At 39.1% G+C, this 22,896-nt stretch overlaps 2 protein-coding genes across 7 annotated transcripts in view; one reads left to right on the forward strand and one right to left on the reverse strand.

Moving 5' to 3' along the window:
* HGSNAT (heparan-alpha-glucosaminide N-acetyltransferase) overlaps nt 1-21,564 on the forward strand; it is a 30,960-nt gene extending 9,396 nt beyond the window's left edge. For 3 of the 5 annotated variants that reach the window (XM_042472153.1, XM_042472151.1, XM_042472154.1), the window contains 15 exons: nt 346-467; nt 3,477-3,546; nt 4,584-4,653; nt 6,788-6,897; nt 7,341-7,417; nt 8,633-8,663; nt 10,459-10,619; nt 12,364-12,479; nt 12,773-12,894; nt 13,740-13,866; nt 16,755-16,841; nt 17,206-17,283; nt 18,122-18,192; nt 18,756-18,868; nt 21,156-21,564. In XM_042472153.1, the coding sequence (XP_042328087.1) occupies nt 346-467; nt 3,477-3,546; nt 4,584-4,653; nt 6,788-6,897; nt 7,341-7,417; nt 8,633-8,663; nt 10,459-10,619; nt 12,364-12,479; nt 12,773-12,894; nt 13,740-13,866; nt 16,755-16,841; nt 17,206-17,283; nt 18,122-18,192; nt 18,756-18,868; nt 21,156-21,337 (1,537 nt within the window). In that variant the 3' untranslated portion in view covers nt 21,338-21,564. Of the gene's footprint in view, nt 1-345; nt 468-3,476; nt 3,547-4,583; nt 4,654-6,787; nt 6,898-7,340; nt 7,418-8,632; nt 8,747-10,458; nt 10,620-12,363; nt 12,480-12,772; nt 12,895-13,739; nt 13,867-16,754; nt 16,842-17,205; nt 17,284-18,069; nt 18,193-18,755; nt 18,869-21,155 lie in introns of those variants that run through there. The other 2 variants (XM_042472155.1, XM_042472156.1) reach the window with 2 other exon arrangements.
* A 485-nt stretch (nt 21,565-22,049) lies between these two features.
* INTS10 (integrator complex subunit 10) overlaps nt 22,050-22,896 on the reverse strand; it is a 33,086-nt gene continuing 32,239 nt past the window's right edge. For both annotated transcript variants that reach the window (XM_042472149.1, XM_042472150.1), the window contains one exon: nt 22,050-22,453. In XM_042472149.1, the coding sequence (XP_042328083.1) occupies nt 22,297-22,453 (157 nt within the window). In that variant the 3' untranslated portion in view covers nt 22,050-22,296. The remainder of the gene's footprint in view (nt 22,454-22,896) is intronic.

Consider the following 22,896-nt stretch of genomic DNA (forward strand, 5'->3'; position numbering starts at 1 on the left):
TATGTTCAACCACTAAAAGAAAAAAGTTTGGTTTTTGGAGTATTTCGGATTTCGAAATTCCAGATAAGAGAAACTCAACCTGTATAGCAATAGAAGAGGCTGTAGGTGAGAAGTAATGGTGAAAACAAGGAGAAAGGAGAGATTTAAAGAGTTTAGGTAGATTTGCTTGGCACGTTTCTTCAGAAGGGGTTTGCCATTGCCATCTGCTGAGGCTTGTCCAAGGCTACCCAGTGGGTTTCCATGTTAATGCACAATTATTTATGTGTAAATCTTCTGATTTTATCATTATGATTTCAGATACAGATTTGATTTAAAAAACAATACATTTCTCTCCACTATTTGCAGGACACATTATCATTTTGGAGAATTTGGAAACTATTCCTTGGTGGTTAGGAAGCTCACCAGCAACATCGTCCAGATTTCATGCAATATAATTATCAATCAAAATCCTTTCAACAGCTACCTCCGTATGTTACTTTATACTTCTGTCGTTAAATGTAGTAGCTATTTCATTTACTTAGGAATTCACTTAAGAGATTGCTTAACAGCCAGAGACTATTGCTAGTATGCAACATTTCAATTTGCACTATTTCTCAATTCACTCTTACTCGCTCAGCAAGTGGAACTTTAAAGATTGCAGATTAATTTTCAACTTGGGAGAGGTTGTGAATTATATCAGCTAACTCCCTGGCCAGCTTGGCCAGTTTTTCCTACTCCCCCTTTGTCTACACATGTAGCGTAAAAGAGCAGTCTGACATGCTAGGGAGAGATCACTATGTTCTCACAAGCATACAGTCGAGTCCAAGCTTTCCAGTTAAAGTGCTCTGTAATACATGAAGGATAGATAGGTGACCTAAAACCCTAAACAAAACAGTTTTCTTTGTAAAGCTAGAATATTCATAGAGATCTACACTGCTCTAATGGGGGTTATACAGCAAAGTACTTTTGGAACATTGTGCATGGGTGTATTCGCCAGTTCCTTTAGCAACACTTTTTCCTAGGCAACCTAATAGCAGCTACAATAACATCAGAAATGCACAATATACATGTTGCAAGCTTTCAAAACCCCACTGCCTTTTTTATCAGGCAAGGTGTTAGAAACTATACAGAAAAAAAATTGAAGATGTTGGTCATAGGCTTGCATTTTGCTATTTTTTTCTCAGTTCTCAGTTCAGATGGTATGGAGGGATATTTGTTGAAGGCTGGCATTTCTTCCTTCTGGCCATGTGGCTACTGGAAGTCCCAAGAAATTTAACATCCATTTGCAACATAAAAAGATGCTACCTTTACAATCCAGTATGTTTCCATCCTTTATGAGGCCACAGGCCCCTTTGTTAGACAGAGGACACTGCATTTCTCAAGAAGCCTTCATGCTTTTGCATCAGGAAAATGTAAGGTGGTGTTGAGGTAAAACATGCTAATGCAGTCTCAATTTTGTGAGAAAAAAAGATGTTTTACCTTTGTTGAAGGTAGAAAATTCAAACGATAAAGTCTCAGTCCACTTGATCTCTTTTTAGGATCCCCCAGTTGTGGCTATAATGTAGTACAGGGCGCCCTTCCCTTATGTGGGGATCCGTTCCGGACCTCCCTGTGTATGGGAAAAAATGTGTATACTTGAGCCCCATTACTTTTTCCAGGGTGCGAGAAGAGTTTTTCCAGCGCAGCTTCTAGCATATGCTGGAAGCCGCATATGGCGCGCCCACATATAACACAGATGTGCTTTATCTTGATATCCAGAAAACATTCAGGGGGAGCCGTGATGGCCATATAGCAAATCCAGTAACATCAAAAGTGCACCAAACAGCGATACCTTTATGGGATTAACTGAAATGCACAATATACATGTTGTAAGCTTTGGAGGAATCTCAAAATTACTTACTTACAATGAGCAAGTACTATTTAGCACACAATTGCTCCTAAGAAGTAATCCCTAACTTTAACATTGTTGAAACATGAGAAGGGCTTAAAAAGAGACATTGCTCCTCCATCCAGATATACCCTGTTTCCCCGAAAATAAGACATACCCATAAAATAAGCCGTAGCAGGATTTCTAAGCATTTGCGCAATATAAGCCATGCCCAAAAAAGAAGACCTAGTGATAGGCGTGGCTATGCAGTGTACTGGTATGGAGCAGTAAAGAAGACAGGCAACCCTTCTCATTTGCCCCATTGTAAAAATATGACATCCCCTGAAAATAAGCCATAGTGTGTCTTCTTGACGAAAAATAAATATAAAACAGTTGTCTTATTTTCGGGGAAACACAGTAGCTATATAGGTTTGGGTATCATGTGTGTTTGAGATTACTTCTAGGGACACCAGTCTAATATTTTGAATATTGCATATCCAGCACATAGAAAAAATAGTATTTCAGGAGAGAAGACATTGTTACATTTCAGCATTCCTGGAAAATAGAAGTAAATAAGTAAGAGCTGGAAAAGATTTCCAATTTGATGCTTGTAGAGGGAGCCATTCAGAGAATTCCATCCTGCATTCCTAGAGGATGTTTCATAAAAGGTATTGCAGGGGCTGGAAGGTATTGCAGGGGCCATGTAGTCCATATGTTGATATGCAGGAATATACAATGAAAGGACTCCCAAACGATGATCATCCAACCTCTATTGACAGATCTCCAAAGAAGGTTTGAAACATTTTGGTAGGTTATTATGGTATGTTCTTCCCTTTTATTTTTTTTTCTACTGTGTTATGCAAGGGGTTGAAGATTCAGCGAACCATATGGAGCTTGATAATACACATCTTAAACCAGTGATTTGAGGAAGTCAGTATCCAAATACTATGCTAGGATTAGTTGTTTGTAAACTGCTCTGGTGTCTGTTAATACGATCCAACAAACCTGTAGAATTCTACACATTGTGAAAAGTGACATTTCAATGCTCAATCATTGTTTTTTTAATGATTGAGAGATTGCCTCAAAAGATCCATCTGTGAACTCTAATGCTCTAAAAGACAATGCCATGCCAAAGAATATAATTAGTTATTTGATTAGATTTAGATCTGCCTTCTTCTTGAATACATAGTTTTTAATGCAGTTGTTTGCTGTGCCTGCCTCTGTTCTAATCTGTATCCTCCAGTTGCTGCTTTTTTCAGTAGATGATCCTCTTCCTCTTTTGACTCTTTGTAAGCAAATCAAGGTTTTAATTGCCTTTCAGAGTGTTGCTTGATTATTACTAGAGTAAATAGCTGAGGCTGTAGAGTTTCACAAGTTTAACCTCAGGGTTAAAACAAGAAATCTGTCTCTTATGAATCTAGATATATTCTTATGATTAGCATAGCATACTTTTTCTCACCGTGTGTTTCCTGTCTTGAGAGATCTTAGGCTGAACTCTATAAAAAAGCATGACCAAACTTTAGAGAGCTTTCAATTTTCAGTTTTGTTAACATGAACAATTTTAGCCCAGAGTGTGCTTTATTATTTGTAATTAAATATTAATTAAAATTTTGTATTTTCTTTTGTGCAGCTATTTTCTTTGCATTCCTTATTTATGTGGTCATTTTCAGTATTCTGATGCTGGGGCAATTTTGCATGAAGTAAGTAAATGTCCTAATGTGATATTCCTAAATGCACATTATTTTTCTTTGTATACTGATCCTGCTATTTTATTGGGCTCATAGATTTAATATAATCTTAGAGTCTTGTCTTAATTTCTTCTTTAGAGACCATTCTCAAATATCCTCTTTACTGACTTTATCACACAGAGAAAATCCCGTGAATGATTTGTTGCTGTTTATTGCCTGTTTATTCCCGGGATAATGGTTCTTTAATCGCGATGTCTGTGAAAATATTAATTGCGATTGCGTGATTTTCACAGGATAATCAATGTTTAAAGCCCCCTATTTTCCCAGTGTGATAAAGTCCTAAGTGTGTTGTGTTGTGTATCAACATAGAAGAGGGTCTTTCCTGAAGTAAGTAGGGAGGCAAGAGGAATATGATAGGATGGAGTTCACTGACTTGGACTGTTTTTTCCTTTAAAAAATTAAAATATGTGCCTCTCACCAATAAGCAAAGATCTCAGGGTGGTGTTGTGCAATAAAATCAATTTAGATATTATTTGATTTAGAATATATGATTTAGAATATATGTTGATATCAAATGAAGCACTTTTTTTCCTGAGTCTTTTGTGTATATGTACTTGCAAGTTGCCTCTCAAATTATGGTGACCCCATGAATTTTTCTTAGAGTTTTCTTAGGCAAAGTATACTCAGAGATGGTTTTGCCAGCTTTCCTCTGAAATATAGCCTACAGCACCTGGTATTTGTTGGTGATCTCCCATCCAAGTACTGATCAGGGCTGACCCTGGTTAGCTTCCATGATCAGATGGGAAGCTAACATTTGTAACTCCTTAATTTTATTTACCTATTAAATTTACTAATCTTGTTGATTCTTCTGGGCTGTTTCTATTGATTTAATTGGTCCATTGTAATTCATCATTTTTTTACTACTTAGCCATCATTGTATGATATTCTGCTGAGACAAGACATCAAGTGTTTTAAAATGATAACTAGAACAAATAAAATTCAAGGTGTTGTTACTGTGGAATAAAATCTGACCTTTTACTCATTCACAGCATTGAACTGATCAGAAATTGGCTTTACAAGAAGATGAATCCTAGAGAAACTGATAGACTTATTAATTCAGTAAGCTCTTACAGTAATATGAATCTTTAATTTTTAAATAATTTGAAGAAATGCTAAAACACAGACTTTGGTGGGGTATACAACAGCTCTTGAAAACTAGCCTTGATTACAGTCTTTTTTGTTTTTGTAAAGATATCTGTGTTATGGTGAGCTCACATAGGGGTGAATGACTTAATTACTGCAACATTAAATATCTGTTTGGGTTTTCTGAATGTGGACTGCATAAACAAGTGCAAGCCTGCTGATCTTGTTTACCTCATATGGAATGTGACTTTTCAAAGAGAAGAGCCCACACAGTGCAGAACCCTGATTTTAAACTGCTGTGAATCACGTGTAGATGAAGCCTCCATGCATAGAAGAAATGGCCATGGTGGGGTCATGGAGCAGATCTAGCATGCTTTCCAGTGATGGTGAACCTTTTGGAGGCCGAGTGCCCAAACTGCAAGCCAAAACCCACTTATTTATTTCAAAGTGCCATGTCCCTCTGGCTTTCTAATAACAAACTTTGGAAAACTCTATGTGGCCACAGAGAGGGCTCTTAGTGCCACCTCTGGCACGCATGCCATAGGTTTGCCATCGAATTTATGAATAGGACTCAAATTATGATTTTGAAGTCTCAGATGACCATCCCAGAGTGATCAGCCACAACTCACAGTCACGCAGGACTTGTGGGCTATCACTTGATGCCACCTCAAATGAATTCCTTTTTCTTTATTCAGTTGAACCATTCAGCCATTTAATGATATAGATGTATGAATCAGTTCTTCTAGCCTCTTTACTGAGAGGAGAGCACAGTAGGCATAAGTAAATCCCATTGGCTTCAATAGGGCTTATTCACAGACAAACAGGTATATGTTTGCAGACAAAACATGCTGTCCACAGAACACTAGTGTTACATTAATGTTGGCCATTATTTAGCCTTGCTAGAGGAGAATATTCCACTGCCAGCTTCCTCCCCCATTTAAATAGAGAATGAGTTTATTTCTCTTCTGTACTATATCTGGTACATGAAGCTAGGGAACCTTTAAGATCAGATCTATAACCAGTCCCAGTATAATTAAAATAGTACTTAAACTGTAGGCAAATTGCTTCCACAGCCTCAGTTCATAACAGGTACACTTGTAATGGCAATAGGACTAGCAGATTCATTACAGACAATGGCCCTGTTACAGAGAGAAAACACTCAAAAGCATCAGCAGACAGACAGAAGATGTAAACAGATCTAAAAAGAAAGATATGTAAGAATAAAAAGTATTCTGAATGGGCAGGATCATAGACTGTAGAACAGGGAAGTAGAGGATGCTCAAACTCGATCAGGCAAACTGGACCACAAAGACTCCTATGTAGTCAAGCCCATTCAGGAATTATCATTCAGAAGTCTACTAAATGATTAAGCACAGAGACACAAAAATGCTAAAACCACTACTGTAGTTGAGCCCTCCCAGGAATAAGGTTGCATGCCATCAATTTTACGCACACTTGAAGTAAATTACATTGAACAAATGGAGGGGACTTCTAAATACACATTGTGCTTGTCAGAGTCTTTCTATTTAAGGGCAATTTGAATGATAATGGATGAGAGAAGTAATTCACCCTCCTTCTAATTGCCCTCCACCAGATTCTTTACATCTTAAGCTTTGTGGAGATACATATTTTCTGCCTTCTCAGAGTATTATAGATGATCCTATATCTTCTAAAATATCTCAGCAGTGTTTGCTTGTACAGTAGTGTAGTGGAAGGTTGGTTGCAATAGGGGACCTTACAGGCTATTTTGCATTCACTTCATAGGCTCTTGGGGTTGTTTTTTTTTTAACCTTTGCTTGATATTTGTCAATCTGATTAATTATAGTCTCCTATTTGCTTAATTTTGTACCATTTCATTTATTATTTTGCTGTTACCTTTGTTGTAGTCAGTTTGTTTCTTGTTTCAGTGCTGGTGGTTGATTTTTTTAAAATGCGATGCATTGTGTTTTCATCGCTTTGTAAAAAGTAGCAGCTAGTAGGCAAAATAATGACCTTCCTACCAATGTTGTCCACCACCCCTCATCTTAAAACATAGTTCCAGGGGCCCTTGGCGGGATTCAGACTCACCCATTCTAATTGCTAATTTTTTTTTCTTGTCATTTTTTTCAAGGAGCTGGGATCCCCAAGTAGAGCAGATTCCATTAGCAGCGATCTTCCAGCTGGGGTATGGAGCAGTGCCCCTTCCTTACAGAGGCTTCGTTCTCTCGACACATTCAGAGGGTAATTGCAGCTATAGAGAATTTCTTGCCCTATCCATTAAGATTTTTATGTAAATGTGTTATGGGAAAGTAACATAAAAGAGTCATTGCTATAGCAGAGTTCACAGAGGGAAAGACTGATTGGACTAGAAATCATAAAGGCACATCTGTACACAAGGATTAAGTGCCAGGTACTTTGCCAAAGCCCTGCTTCTTGCAAGGACAATCCACTATAGGGGGGAAGGTTGGGGTTTGGGGGTTATTATTATTATTATTATTATTATTATTATTATTATTATTAAGCTGGATTCTAAATGCAGTAGGGGTAAAATGGAAAATACAAAAAACTGTGTTATAATGTTCTGCCGGATAAATGATTTGGGGAAAAGAGGGAGTCTCTTATCAACCTTCTGACATATGTGTTTTATGTGTTTGTATGATGTTTATTTGCTTTTTTCTTTGTAGGTTGGCCCTTATAATTATGGTCTTTGTGAATTATGGCGGAGGAAAATACTGGTTCTTCAAGCATCAGAGCTGGAATGGTAAAATGATGTTTGTAACACTAATTTCCTGCATGCAGAAGAATAGAGCCAGACATGGCCTGATTTGGGACTCAACTGGCCCTGTGTCATGCTTGTGGGTTTCCCATATGTGTCTGATTGGCCACAGTAGAAAACATTATGCTGGGTCTGAGTTAGATTCATTATGGCCATTTCTATGTTCAAATAACCAAATATCAAGTGCCTGTAACAAGATGGATGTATATTACTTTCACCTGTTAAATGCTCTTACACTGCTTTCTGGTTTATCTACTGTAAATAATATCTCCCTAGAATCCCTCTCAAGGGCTAACTACATATTACATGCATATAAATCCTGAGAACCCTTTTCTCTTTTTTCTTTCTTTTTTAGAAAAACCTTTTTCGGGAGAGGGCATTTTATAGTGGGGAAACAGTGGGAGGGCCAGGCAGTTGTGCATTTTCCTGTTTGCTCTAAATAGTCCCCTGAAACAGTGGCCCATTACACACGGACAGTGAAATGCCGCCCCTCTTTGTTGCACAACTGTGCAGCAGCATCCACATGTGGCTGCACAGATACACACTCAAAAAGGAGCTGCTCTAGGTGGTTCCTTTTTTGCGCCATCATAAGGGCTGCAATGCAGCCCTATGATGCTGCTTCTGATGACAGGCATCTGTACACGGCGCCACAGCTGCGCAGCTGTAGCGCCTGCTGTGTGGACAAGCGTGCACACCTGTGATATCACTAGGGTTGGGCGCTTCTGGATGCCCAGCCCTGTTGAACCCTAATATCGCTACAATGTGCCCATCTGCACTGGGCCAATGTTTTCCTACACAGCTTCGGTGTATGCTTAGGAGAACAAATACATTCACTTCACATGATTAAAAGAGCAAACACATTTTCTCCACAGAAGTGGCGAACAGCAGTATAATATGTAGGTGATTTGGAGCAAAGTAGCCAAAAGGGTAGGGTGAATCATCCCAAGATTCCTTCAATCCAAATTGTCCCCTCCTAAAGTGACTTTTCTTGGAGGAAAAAGCTTGTTGGAATTTGTTATTATTTGCATGTAACAGGTACATGTCCAGCTGTTGTACGTTGCTGTTGTTTTTTGCATGTACAGAAGTGTACAGATTGCTTATTAACACATTAGTGTCAAACATTTGATTTCAGCCTGAAAAACAATTAATAGCTGATTCATTATTATCAATGTTAAATCATTTTTCATTTTCTCTTTGTAGGACTAACTGTAGCAGACCTTGTCTTTCCATGGTAATTCCTCATGATCGCTAATATGACTTCACAGCACTCAAGAAAGCTCATTCAGAACAGCTCCATAAGGGTTTTCTTTTACTGTATGTCAATTTGATCAAAATAGTTTAGTCCTTGATTTTTTTGGCAGTAATGATCACCACTGTAATTACTGTTGTTAGCTTGCTGTTTTATTAATGCTGTGCTTTTGAGTGAAAACACAGCGATGCAGGCACAAAATTACAAGCACTGTATCCTGAAACAGAGTGCTTTTAGGTGTCCAAATCAATTTTCAGATTCTGTGTATCTTTCTCCTGACAAATAGCTGAATATTGTGTGCTTTGACTTTTACTTTACATGTTGCACTTGTATGTTCCTTATAAATTCTTATACCTCTCAATCAAATGAGAGGAGCATACATGTATAAGATTAGAATACATCTCTTTAGACACTTGAAAACAATGAACAAGAATGGAGCGCTTATGTTTGAAGGTATAGTCACCCCGTGCCATATGTAGGCTTCCCTTAAGCAGCTTTCAGCGTACACTGAAGCCGCGATACAATTGAATGATGTACGCGCCCACAGCATGTGCCCTATTGTTTTCAGTGGGGCGCTAGCATACACAGTTTCCCCCTTACGTGGGAGATCCGGAACAGATCCCCTGCATAAGGGGAGGGCTGACTGTATATGCTTACATATATGATTTGAACCATGAGACTGCATTTTGTTCACACAAGCAATCTTTTTTTCAGGATCAAGCCTAGGGCTGTGTATGACACTAACTGACCAGCAGGCAAAGGCCTTTTTGGTTTAAGCAGGGTTTTAATGTCTAATTTTAAATCTTTGTGTGCTTTATTTTTAACTTTTTATGCGTTTTAAATGATTTTATACTGTTTTATTATGATGAATTTTGTCTTTACTTTTTTATTGTTAGATTTTAATTTATTCTTTTTGTGAACTACCTTGAGTCCCACGCTGGGAGAAAGGCAGAATATTAAATAAATAAATAAATAAATAGGCAGCAGACAAGCATCAAATTAAAAGAATGCACTTCAAGTTGTTGGTTGTTTAAAGAACAGCCTACTTGAAGAATATGATGGAGCTGTGAGACACACAGTATAATCAGACTTGAAATGAAGTCTGTATATTTTGGAGTGGATCAAGTACAAAAATATTGTGAAAAATCTGCCCTCTGAAAAAGTAAATTGTTCTTTAAATATGCTTAGATAAATATCAGCTATATGTTGCATTTGGTATGTAGCCAGGACTCCAATTCATTCTTCTATGTACACCATTGTTGATCTCAGGGTTTAAAATACTTTTTCTCACTTTAGGACAGGGCTGGAGAATATGTGGCTGTCCAGATGTTGTTGGATTGTAACTCCCAAGAGCGCTAGGTAACATGGCCAAAGGTTAGGGCTGTTGGAAGATGGAGTCCAATGATACTTTAGGGCCCACAGCTTTTCCATCCCTGACTTCCAGTAATGTGACTTTCATTTGATATCTGAGTTCGTATGATTCCCATAAACAGCAAAAGACATGAGTTACCTCTGATGTTCCACAGGCTTTTATGATTTTGGAGGGTCTGAGGAAGTAAGAGACAAAGAACCAGGTGCACACCAGGAGAAAGATGTGGTGTAAATTGTGCAAATACCTTCCCTATATTTGTACTTTCTACATCATGGAACACATGCAATAATTATGCTTTTAGCCAAAGGTTCTGCAAATCCTAGTGTTACTGAAACTTTAGCATGATATGTACTAGCTAGATCTGACGTGACAACATATGATTTTTTCCCTTTCTTGCCTGCTTAGGTTTGTGTTTATCATGGGCACCTCCATTTCACTGTCTCTGAGTTCCATGTTGCGACGTGGGTGTTCAAAGTGGAAACTGCTTGGAAAAATACTGTGGCGGAGTCTCCTTCTTTTTTTGATAGGAGTCATAGTTGTGAATCCAAATTACTGCCTTGGACCTTGTAAGTTCTGTGAAACCCAATTTCACTAAGACCTATGCTACTTCACTTGTATGGTGTTGTGCCAGCATGAAATCCAGGTTTTTCCCAGACCACTGTATGAGGTGTCTTATGCTTTGTATGTGTATATACATCCAGGAAAAGAGATTCCACCTCAACATTAGGAGGAACTTCCTGACAGTAAGGGCTGTTCGACAGTGGAAAACACTCCCTCAGAGTGTAGTGAAGTCTCCTTCCTTAGAGGTCTTTAAACAGAGGCTGGATGGCCATTTGTCAGGGATGCTTTGATTGAAATTTCCTGCATGGCAGGGGGTTGGAGTGGATGGCCCTTGTGGTCTCTTTGAACTCTATGATTCTATGGTAATTGTGTTACTTCTGTTTTTCCTGAGCCCCTATATGTGGTGGAGTAAAATGATCACAGAAGTAACATAATGCTAAACGAGATAGTTGCAAAAATCCACAGTGCATGGGAACTGTTGCAAATTTCTGTCCTGACCACTTGAGAGGAAGTGCTGATTTTAGGGACTGCGATCCAGGCAGACTACCAGAACTGATGAAGCAATAGAGCCAGGCTCTTTGTCTTTTCCATATTCAGAGGTAGCTGTGTTAGTCATATAGCAAAAGACAGTAACATCCAAAATCTACAAAACACATACCTTTCTTTGGACAAACAAATTGCATAAAATACAAACTTTCAAAGCTCCACTTCTTCATTAGGCAAAGGTGTTAAGAATCATACAAGAGAAAAAAATATATAAAATGACAATATTAGTCACAGGCTTGTATTTTCTCAAAGTGTTACTGGTTCTTGGTCTTTGGTGGGATATCTATACAAGGAGGCCCCTCCTCCTGGCCATGTGGTGCTAGGAACAAAGCATTTCAGAGTCCACGAGATAAAATTTGAATTCCATTAGCAAAAAGGTACTTCTGAAACCCCAGATCAATCAATCCTTTGTGAGGTTACAGCCCCCTTTGTTAGGTAGAGAACACTGAATCTCTCGAGAGAAGCATCCATGATTTTCCATTAGGAAATTTTTAAGTGCTGTTTTGGTAAAACATGCCAAATGTAGGCTCAGGTTTTTTTTAAAGTTTTTACCTTTGTTGGAGGTAAAAAAAAACAAACAATAAAGTCCCAGTCCATTGTCTCCCTGTTTAGGATCCTACAGTATGTAGCAGCTAAAATGCAGTATCTTCAGGAAACATATTCAGGGGTACAGTGGTGCCTCGGGTTACGAAATTAATTCGTTCCGCGGCCGCTTTCGTAACCCGAAAAGCCTTCGTAACCCGAAATGCCATAGGCGCTAATGGGGAAAAAGCCGCGGCTCTGCCGCGGCTCCATTTAAAATAGCGCCGGAGTTTTTTCGTAACCCGAAAAAACTTTCGTAACCCGAAACAATAAATCCCTATGGGATTTTTTCGTATCCCGAAAAATTCGTAACCTGGGTATTTCGTATCCCGAGGTACCACTGTAGCTGTGTTGGCCATATAGCAAAGTACAACATCCAAAGTCCACAAAACAGTGATACCTTTATTCAGCCAGCCAATATGCATGGAATACATGACGCAAGCTTTCAAAGCTCCATTGGCTTCAGCACCTCGGATGGCTCCTTTAAAGTTCAGATTAAAACCCAAGTGGATTCACCACCCAACTGACATGGAAGCCACCAACACATATACACAACATCTGGATTAATCCTATTTAAAAAACAGTGCTTGATTTATGCATTACTGTTTGTATTTCATGCAGTGTCTTGGGAAAACCTGAGAATTCCAGGTGTCCTTCAAAGACTGGGCTGTACATACCTTGTAGTTGCTGTCCTTGAACTCCTCTTTGCCAAACCTGTACCTGAGAACAGCAATCCGGTGAGTGAATGGTCTCGCTTTCTGAAGAAAATATGTTTCAATCTTGGTTTTAAATTATATTTGGGGATATTCTGACATTGATACCTGAACACTCAAGTTAATCAGGCGTAGAAAGGACTTTCTCTGGACTTTTTAAAAATATATATATTTATTTATTTCATTTATGTCCCACTTTTCTCTAACGTTGGATACAAAGCAGCTAACACTGTCCTTTAAAATTGGTTAGCTTAAACAACGTGAAAACAAAAATTAAAAAATTCCCGAGATTTAATTTCTCTTCTATGTTTCAACAGGAGATTCCATGCCCTGCTTTCCAAGATATTCTGACTTATTGGCCCCAGTGGCTTTTCATGATAGCACTCGAAGCAGTTTGGCTTTGCCTCACCTTCCTGTTAAATGTCCCTGGATGTCCAAAGTAAGTCAAAGTTTCCTTCTCCCCAGCCCATTTTACTTGTTTATGTCACGGTGGTCTTTTCCACATACCTGCTTCACAGGCAGATCCCATTGGGACTAACGCCTACCCACAATATTTTGAGGTCTGAGGCTGCAAATCTAAATGATATCTGGGGACACAATTTGCTAACAAATGCTCATGCATAATATTCACTGATTTCAATAGGAGCTGTGCAAGCGCTTTGGGTGGTCTCCATTTATTTCAACAGGCCTTGTGTAGAAGTTCTTGAGGTATTTATACCTCTGTTCTGCCTCTTCCCCCTTTCTTCTATCCCTCCTGGTAATCCAAATTGACTGCTGGAGAAAGTCACTGTTATGGTCAGTTTTCCTCTGTCAAGACTTTTGTATGAAAATGTTATAATTTGATGGTGCAGTTCCAGGATTTGAGGGGTTTTCGAAAGGCATCCTCAGTGCCAACTAAGATTTCTATTATGCTATTACTAAATTTTACAAATGCTCCATGAAAAGCAGGAATGGCAGCAGAGATGGGGGACTGGACTCTTTTCTAGTTATAGAGTCTAGTCAAATGCATCCCCATCTTCCGGAGCCATCCAGTAGTTCTAGGACAGTGGTCCCCAAACTGTGCTCTTTAAGGGATTTTGAATTTCAGCTCCCAGAATTCCAGACTATTGGCCAACATAACAGAGGCTTCTGGGAGCTGAAGTCCAAAATCTTTTAAAGGGCAGAGTATAGGGATCACTGTTCTAGGATCTCAGAGGACTGATTAATGAGAATGCCTGCACCTTCCCAAAGCATTCAGCTGAAGCAACCTCCAAATACATCCCTCATTTTCCTTGTTCTCTCTAGTGGTTACCTGGGCCCTGGAGGTATAGGAGATTTTGGAAAGTACCCTAACTGTACAGGAGGAGCAGCAGCCTATATTGATCATTTGCTCCTAGGAGAGAAACACATCTACCAACACCCTTCTTCTAATGTAAGTTGTTTAAACTTGTCACATCTTTCACCCTTCACTTCAAAATCTTAAGTGGCATTGCAAGGGAAAATGTGGTATGTGGTTTTGTAAGTCTTCAAAACTGAATACCAGTCTGCTGTTTCTTGCTTTTTGGTGACAGTGGCAGAAAACAGGGCAGAACCCCCACTTAGATCAGAGAGCAACTGAGCAGACAAGAAATACAACTCTTACCTCCATTCAAAATAATTAAATCATGTTTTATAACCCGGAGTTAAAGACAATACAATCATCACTCCAAAGTTTCTTTAAGCCTCCTATTACAGGAATAGAAGAATTTCACACTTACCATCTGCTTAGACAGTGGAGCAGATAAGAGATCTCGCTAAAGCTTTTTATATGTAATGTAGAATGTGTGGCCAGATTCTTTGCTGCAGAGATGCTCTCCTGCCAAAGAAATGCACACAGTGTACTTCTGAGATGAGAATGGAGACACTGTTCAGTGGCTTGTAGCTGTTGCAATCCTGGCTTCTGTGCAGTCCCAGCTCCCAGTGTTCCTCACCATAGTCATGCTGGCTGAGGCTGTCAGGAGTTCTAGTCCAACAATATTTGTAGGACCAATTGTGCAGCCAATTGGTTGCTTCCCATATTTCTTCTTCCATGGAATTGTTTGTGACTGAGCTTTTAATACTTTCTTCTTCATGAAATACCACCCATGCTGGGTGTCTTTTTTCTTGAGCATGTCTAGCCATGGGATTCTGCTCAATATTTCCCTGAGCTTGATAAAATCAGCTCGTCTGAAATCGAGGATTCATGTTTGATTATATTTTTTTCTTTGGCTTTTCGAACAGTCACAAATTTGAGCATTTCATGCTCACTCCACACTAAAGTACTAACCGCTTTGATTCCAGTCATCATCTCCTTTCTGTTGTTTAGGATCAAGTCCAGGATTGCTCATCCCTTTTGTTCCTTCCTCCACTTTTTGAAAGAGGAAATTATCTGCAAGGCATATCAGGAGTTTGTTGGGAAGCCTATGCTTACAGAGCTAGTCTTCCAACAGATACCAGGATAATTGCAGTCCTCCATAACGACCAGTTCTTGCTTCTGAAAGATTTCTGAGATTTCTTTCAGAAGAGTATCATCCACCACTTCATCTTGGTTTTGTGGCCTGTCATAAACTCCTCCCACAGTGCTGTTTTTATTTCTTTCTTTCTTTATTTTTACACAAAATTCTCCACTTGTACATAATACTCTTCCTCTTTTTCTTCCTTATCTATTCTTTTTGAACAGATTATATCTTTCACCTGTTATATTCCAGTCATGGGAGTCATTCCACCAAGTCTCTGTTACACCTATAATGTCATATTTACCTTTCTGCGCTAGGACTTCACTAGGACTTCAAACTTGTTTGTTTCCCAAACCTGTGCATTGGTTATAGATGTCTAAGACATTGTTTATTCTCATTTTTTTATTTTATTGCAAATTTTACTGTGGCTCCCATTCTCTCTTACCTTCTCCTCTAGAACTTGTATCATTGTGTTTAGAGTTTGCTTTTGGACTGATGTTTAAGCTATCATCTCCAATCTCCCAAGGATTTAATTTAAAGTCCTCTTGATCAGATTCACTATGTTTTTGCCAAAGACATTCCGCTTGGTCTTTGTGAGGTGTAGCCATCTGTGGTCCACTGTCTAGAAGTGAAGCTGATGGTGTCAGAAGCCAAACCTCTCCCACTGACACCATCTAGTATCTTCATGTCCCTGTGTGGTCCTCCACCTTTTACTAGTAGAACTGGTGGGAGTACCACATGTGCTTCTAAACTCTTTGCTTTCCTGCCCAGGGCTTCAAGGTGATTTGCTCCAAGATTTTATTTGTGGTGTCATTTATGCTCACATGGGTACTGCTCTGTGTTCTTGATGAGCTTCAGCAACTTGTCATTGACGTCTTGGATATGCACACTAGGAATACAGTACATTTCCCAATTAATCTTCTCCATCTGACACACAGTTCCTTCTATAACCCTGAACAATGACCATCCTAACACCAGTATCTGTCATTTCTTCTTGCTGCAGTTTGTGGTTCAGTTGGCTTTTCCCTTGGCTTGCAGTGTCTCCTCTTTGTTATCTTCAGGAAGATATAGGAAGTGATTGTTTAGTAGGAGTGGTTCCAAATCCCTTGTGCATTGTCTGCTTCTAAAGGTGACTGTACTCCAGAGTGCTCCCTCAGTGTTACAGCCCCCTTCATTTTCATTGGCAGTTTCTTCCTGTTGGTTCTGTAGGATCAATTCTCCCTCTGTTCTATCCAGGAAAGCCTTGTGTTCTCTAATGCATTGAAGAGTCTCAACATGTAACTGCAGTGTGTTAACTTTCTGTTCCAAGAGAGCTATCAATTTACACTTGCTGAAAGTGTAGTCAGTGAGGTTTTCTGGCAAGAAGATAAACATTGCACACACTCAGGGAGAGCTCATGGCCAAAATCAAACAAAGCCCTTTAAATAAAAAGTCAAAGAGTCAGGAATGACTCCCAAAATATAGTTTGCCTTCTGCTCTCTCCTTAAAAACAGCAACAGAAATAAATTCTGAACAGACTATGGTTTTAATCCAACCTTAATCCAGTTAACTGTTCCCAATTAGAATCAATATATTGACTCAGTCGCTATGTAAATCCCATGGATTCTGTGAATCTACTATGGTCAAGACTATCTATCTATCTATCTATCTATCTATCTATCTATCTATCTATCTATCTATCTATCTATCATTCATTCATTTCTGGATCCAGTGGTAAAGCAAAACTAGCCCTGAAGAAAGTAAAGTACTGGAAGAAAATTTGAGAATAGTATGTAGAAGGGCTAAAACAGAAAAGAGGAATCAATCTTAGGTGGTGCTTTCATGTCATGCATTTCTCAAATTACAGGTGCTTTACCAAACTACAGTGGCCTTTGACCCTGAAGGGATTTTGGGAACAATCAATTCTGTCATCATGGCATTTTTGGGACTTCAGGTACTGTATCCCCTTCACAACATGGTGTTGTAAAAGGTAGGAAAGCTCTTTAGTACTGCCTATCCAGCTACCTGTCCACGTAACAAGGAGATTCCTTCTCTAGAAATAACAGGCCAATCCTAGGAATTTTCCATGCATATGAATACGTTTTAATATTTTGCACGGGCATTTGAAAGAGGTATTTTTACACAATTTTGGGCTACAATTTTTAAAAATTCAATAGGGGTTGGGAGAAACCTAGGCTAGATCTTAACCATAAAACTCCCATTTCAGTTCATTAGTTTCCTTCTCTGTTAAACTCATTCCAAGCTGGACTTTATTTACTGCATCTAATATGCACTTTTTTTCCACTTTTACTTTTAAGGCTGGAAAAATCCTCTTGTTTTACAAAGATCAGCACAGACAAATAATGCTCCGTTTTTGCGTGTGGAGTGTAATAATGGTAAGTTACAACTTAGAAATATTGTCTTGATGACCTTTTCATTCATATGGTTCTTCTCTTGATTGCTTTTCAGACCTTTATCTTCCAGAAAATTTAGTTCAAGGAAGATTTCTGTTGAATATCTTCTTCCTTGAACACCTTAATTTTAGTGCATCAAACTCCCAAAGCAGGGGTGGGCAAAGTGTGGTCTCTAGGCCAAATGTCTTTAAAAGAAATTTAGACAAATGGAGGATAAAGCTGCCAGTTGCTACTAGCCATGATAGCTATATGCTTATCTTCAGATTCAAATGCAGTGTACCTATGAAAACCAGTTGCTAGGGAATAGCAGCATGAAAAGATCGGGCGCTGCTTCTGTATTTCTGCGATCATCTGGCTGATCAGTGAGGGAAACATGGCCCCAGACTAGGCAGGCTCACACATTCTTTAGAAAGACAAATTCACAAGGGTTTTAATACTGTTTGTTTCTGCTTTACTTTGTATAACAGTTTCGTATTTTGTTGTACTCTTAAATTTTACTTTAGTGGTTTTTATCGTGCTTCATATTTAAAAAGTATTTTATTGTTGTATTAATCTGCTCCCCTCACAAATTTGAGAAATGGAAACGTTTTTTAAAACAATATTGAATAATAGAACTGTGTGTGTTGAGATCTCCCTGTGTTTCCAAAGTAAGAGTACTATTTAAAGAGGTAAAACATCTTTCACTTATCTATGTGGTGGTCGTGCTCTTGGCATGCTATAAAACATCTAACATCTTCTCTATATACCATCCATCCATGGATGAAACAGAAACATTATCTCTAAAGTCCTACAGTCCTCAACTCCAGTGCCTGCTTTTCAGGGTGTTATTTCTGCTGTGTTGACCAAATGCTCCAAAGATCAAGGCTTTATTCCAGTGAATAAGAATTTATGGTGAGTAGAACGACAAGACATTTTATTCTGAGATTTGTGCTCAGTTGTATATCTTTGCATTTTAGAATCTTTTCTAGTTCTTTCTTAGCCACCCTCCCCATTCTTAATCTTCTTCTGATTTCCTGACTACAGTCTCCATTTGTATCCCAGGTATGAGAACAATTTACTACTGCTATTTCTTCATTGTTTAGGTTGAATTTGTATAGGTTTTCTGTTGTCGTTATTTGGGTGGGGGTATGATCAACAGTAGTCCTGCCTTTGCACTTTCTTTCTTTGTAGTTGTTCCAGTCTGGGAGATTTTCTGCTAGTATTATGGTGTTGTCTCTATGTTTTAGATTGTTGATATTCCTTCCTCCTATTTTCACTCCTCCTTCTTCTGTGTCCAAGCCTGCTTTCCTTATAATATGTTCTGTATATAGGTTGAACAGGCAGGGTGATAAGATGCAGCTGATCCCTTTGCCAGTTGGGAACCATTGTTTCTCCATGTTCTATACTACTCATTTTATTCTGTATGCTGGTACTGTATTAGGCAATTTTTTGAAGTGCCCTTTGAATTCTTACAGGTCAATCTCATATGTGACAACACTGAGCAGTTTTGCCTTTGTTCTTCTGATGTCAATCTACTATATTGTAGATGTTAAGAAGGTGTGGTCAGGTTCTCCATTTTTCTTTCCTGGTGAGTGTATATCAAAACAAAAATCAAAATGTATTTTATTTATAATATCTTGATCAGTTTCTAAAGAAATAACTGAATTGATTTTGGAAATTAATCCTGTTTTCTATCCAAGGGAGAATTTCAGACTAGGCAAGCCATCTTCAAATGCATCCCCCAATGCTTCTAGCATTGGGAAGGTTCCTTTGCATTTTTACCTCTGTATGTTTTGGGACTAGTTTTCATCAACCTTGAGCCTCAGCCTGGGGTAAAGTTGGAATATAAATAAAGTGATGAATGGATGGTGCATGGTCAGAATATTAGATTGTTGAAATAATGGTAGGTAGGGGCTACATAACCATTCCTTCCTATTCTGTATACACTCAAAATCAGCTTCATTAGCTTGCCCTGTTCTTAGCAGGAGAGAAGATACCTAAATTTCTGAGAGTCAGAGTGGGTTTGAGCATTGGACTATGACTCTGGAGAACAGAATTCAAATCCCTGCTCTGCTATGGGAACCCACTGGGTGACCTTGGGCAAGTCACTCTCTCTCAGACTCAGAGGACGGCAAAGACTGAACAAATCTTGCCAAGAAAACCCCATGATAGGCTCACCTTAGGTCTTCATATCACTTTTTCATTTATCAACCTAGCATTAAGCAGCAGCATTTTTAGCTCAGGGGGCCTGCTGCCAAGAGTATCCAGATTATTTGAAGTGTAGGACAGTTTGAGGGCAGCCAACACCCTGTGGCTCTCCCCTCTCCCATGGAGATAATACTATCTTCCCATAATATATCTCCCTTTACCCATTTTGTTGGAATGGCTGGTCCCTGGTCTGCTTTCCTTCTTGTACTCTCCAAATCCCACCTTGCTTCCTTTTGCGGGCAGGTCTTTAAAAGACATAAGACAAATATAAAAAAGAATTATCTTTACCGTTCCCAAGCACAGTAACTGGCCCTCACCCTCACTCCATTCCCAAAAGTGTAACCTCCTTTGCTGTTGTCCCTTTGGTGGTGAGCCCGCTAGCCCAGGCAAGCAGTATCCAGGAAGGGGGACACGTGTTGGTTTGATTAGCCAAGCAACTTGCAAAGTATCTGAGATCTGCTTCTGCAGGCAACGATTGTCTTGCAAGCAGGGAGCAGTGTAAGGGCAAAAGACAGACAGTCCCTGGCAGCAGCAAGGTGGTAGGCAGAGATGTGAGCTGGCAGAAGGATATCGCTCTTCTCTGAAGGGCAGTGGTGGTGATGCTGTTCTTCTACAGGATCAATGGATAGGAGCTTGAAACCCAGAAGGGAATCCATTTCATTCAGTTAGATTGTGGGATTCAACTGGTAGATGTGTAGTGAAGGTAAGTTAACTGAACCATGTTCCCTCCCGTGAAAACCTAAGTTTTGAGGTCAGCCAGAGGCTCTTCCATGCACAAGATAGACTTTTTCAGTGGCTTGGCACCAAAGCACTGGCACAAGAGAAGGAAATCTATGTAGATGTGTCCCTAAATGAAGATGCACAGCTCCAATCAGACCGAGGACATGGTTTTGCATGTTTATTCATTCAGGAGGCCTGGCCTATGAAATGACTTGACCCATTTTAATACATCTTTCACACAGTGCTTTCTTTTTAGACCAGTCTATTAACTCCTCACTGCAGTCCCATATATTTCTTTCTCAAGCCTGCACAATCTATCCATTTGCATCAGGTATCTCTTTTTCCTCTATAAGTATGGATAGCATTTCGGTGACTTAAGTCCAATTTACATGTTCATAATTCACTTTTTTGTTCATTATGGGAGTTAGAAATTTTTACTGACCATGGAATAATAATTCCCCCAGATCCACCTTTTAAGCTGCCAGAGCTCCCAAAACACAATTTTGCTTGCAGAAAAGGGTTAAGCAGAATCCAACTATGTTCCTATCATTGGAAACATAATGCCATAATTATTTGCAACCTTTGAAGGACCCATGGGAGGCCATGGAGAATGCCTGTCTTTGTGGATCCAACTTTAGGAAAAAATAGTTATTCCACACACCCTTTTACAACCAGTAAGTGCCAGTAGCAGCCTGAAGTGGGGGAGTATGTCATAGCTCCTTCTGTGCAGATCATTACATCTCCCAAACCCAGATCTTGGCCTATGTTCAGACAGTTACTGTTACCCTATCCTCCTCATTAATTCTTCCTGAGTTTAACAGTAAAAGCACACCACTTTTGCTCTGCCATGTAGTGTTGTTCATCATACTCTGCAGTCTACTAGAGCCTGTATTACAGCACACCTGCAATTTCTGCCTTTCTAATCTCTTGTTTTGGTCTTTTAAAAGGTATGAACTCCATTCTCATCTATGTTGGCCATGAAATATTTGAAAACTACTTTCCTTTTAAATGGAAGATGCAAGATGCACAATCTCATAGTGAACACTTGGCTCAGAACTTAATTGCCACTTCTCTATGGGTTTTCATATCCTACATACTCTACCGGAAGAGAATATTCTGGAAAATCTAACTCAATGAGCAACAGGTCAAAGGAACTTGGGGCACTGAAGTATCCCCACCATACTGTTACTTTTTTTTTAAAAGGGATCATGTGCTTGGTTTACATTCCAGGTCATCTCAGAGACATGTATATTTAAAGTCATCTGATTTGCCAATTAGCTACAACTAGTCTTTGTTTAAATTTTATCTACATGCATTGTTCCATTTCTAAATAAAAATTCTGCATATACCTCCTAACATCTGGACAGTTTAAATGATTTTCACAAGCTCATAGTAATCTCATTTAGTGATCACTTATGCACTTATCTCATGTATAAGCGACAATGTATCTGCAATATGATTCTCTATTCTCATGCCATGCAGGGATGTTTGTGACTGTCAAAACTAGCTAAAACTTGAATGAGGTGTCCATGATCATTTCTGTTGCCCCTCAGCTATTCTCCTCTGGCACCAACATAGCTCTGCTTTGTGTTCTGTGGCCTTGGCACTCCGACTTCCTGCATCCACCTCCAGCCTATTTGTTTACTACTTTCCTACATCACAATTATCTTAGAAAGCTTGCCAGTAACTCCACTGTGGTCAATTCTGTTGCAGACTGCCATTTATACATGCCTCCTTGAAGCTCAGACCACAAGAGGGCTGTGGCCACACATTACACACACAGCTGTTATACCCAGTGCTGGGTTTGAGGCTGCAGCCAAATGCCTTTTAATAAAACATGATTTTTATACATGTAAAAGTTATTTTATTTACAGTGCTGAACTGAAAGATTTACCAAAAGATGCAATGAAATGTTGATGGGTGATGCACACCACACTTTCTGACATTAACTTTACTCAGCCTGTAATTTTTTAGCAGGCTGAACCAGGGATCTCAAGACATCTCTAAAGCAACATGAAAAGAATAGCATGGCTTTTCTTTCTGCTTCCCTCTTCTAAGTAAGCTTTTCCAGTATAAGGTCCGTGATACTCAAGCCAGTGTCTGAAGGAGCAATATCTTCTCATTGATGCAGAATCTGTGCAGCACCGTCATCAGGTTTTCTGCACAGCAAGACACTTGCCGCTCCATTGCCAAGCGGAAATCCTCCTTCACACCTTTTGTTATTCCTCTGGTAACTGTGTGATGCCTGAAATTGTAATAAAAATAATTAAAAAACATGGGTATATTATTTCTGTTTAAGTAATTCTGTCTAATTTGTTTTGCAAAAACTAACTTCCCACGTTAAGCTCACCTTCTTTGAAAGGTTATTTAATAAGGCTGTTAAACCCTGTAACATAACCCCTAAAGATATCAGAACAATTAAAATATAATCTAATTAAATTCAAAGATCTCTTAAGTCTCACTGCTATAAATAATAGTTGGGTTTAAATTTGATAACACGCAACAGTTAAATATCCATGTTAACCAATGAGAGGAAAACAATCCAGTCTGTTGAACTCCTTTTCTACTACGTATAAATTGTCCGTGAAGTTAGAGTAAAAGCACATTAGGATATATAACAGTGCAGTAAGCTACTGGAGTTGTCATTAAGAACTCCAACTCCTGTCCAAAGACTGTATTAATTCCTTC

Source organism: Sceloporus undulatus, chromosome 6 (assembly GCF_019175285.1).
Source record: "Sceloporus undulatus isolate JIND9_A2432 ecotype Alabama chromosome 6, SceUnd_v1.1, whole genome shotgun sequence".
Classification (NCBI taxonomy): domain Eukaryota; kingdom Metazoa; phylum Chordata; class Lepidosauria; order Squamata; family Phrynosomatidae; genus Sceloporus; species Sceloporus undulatus.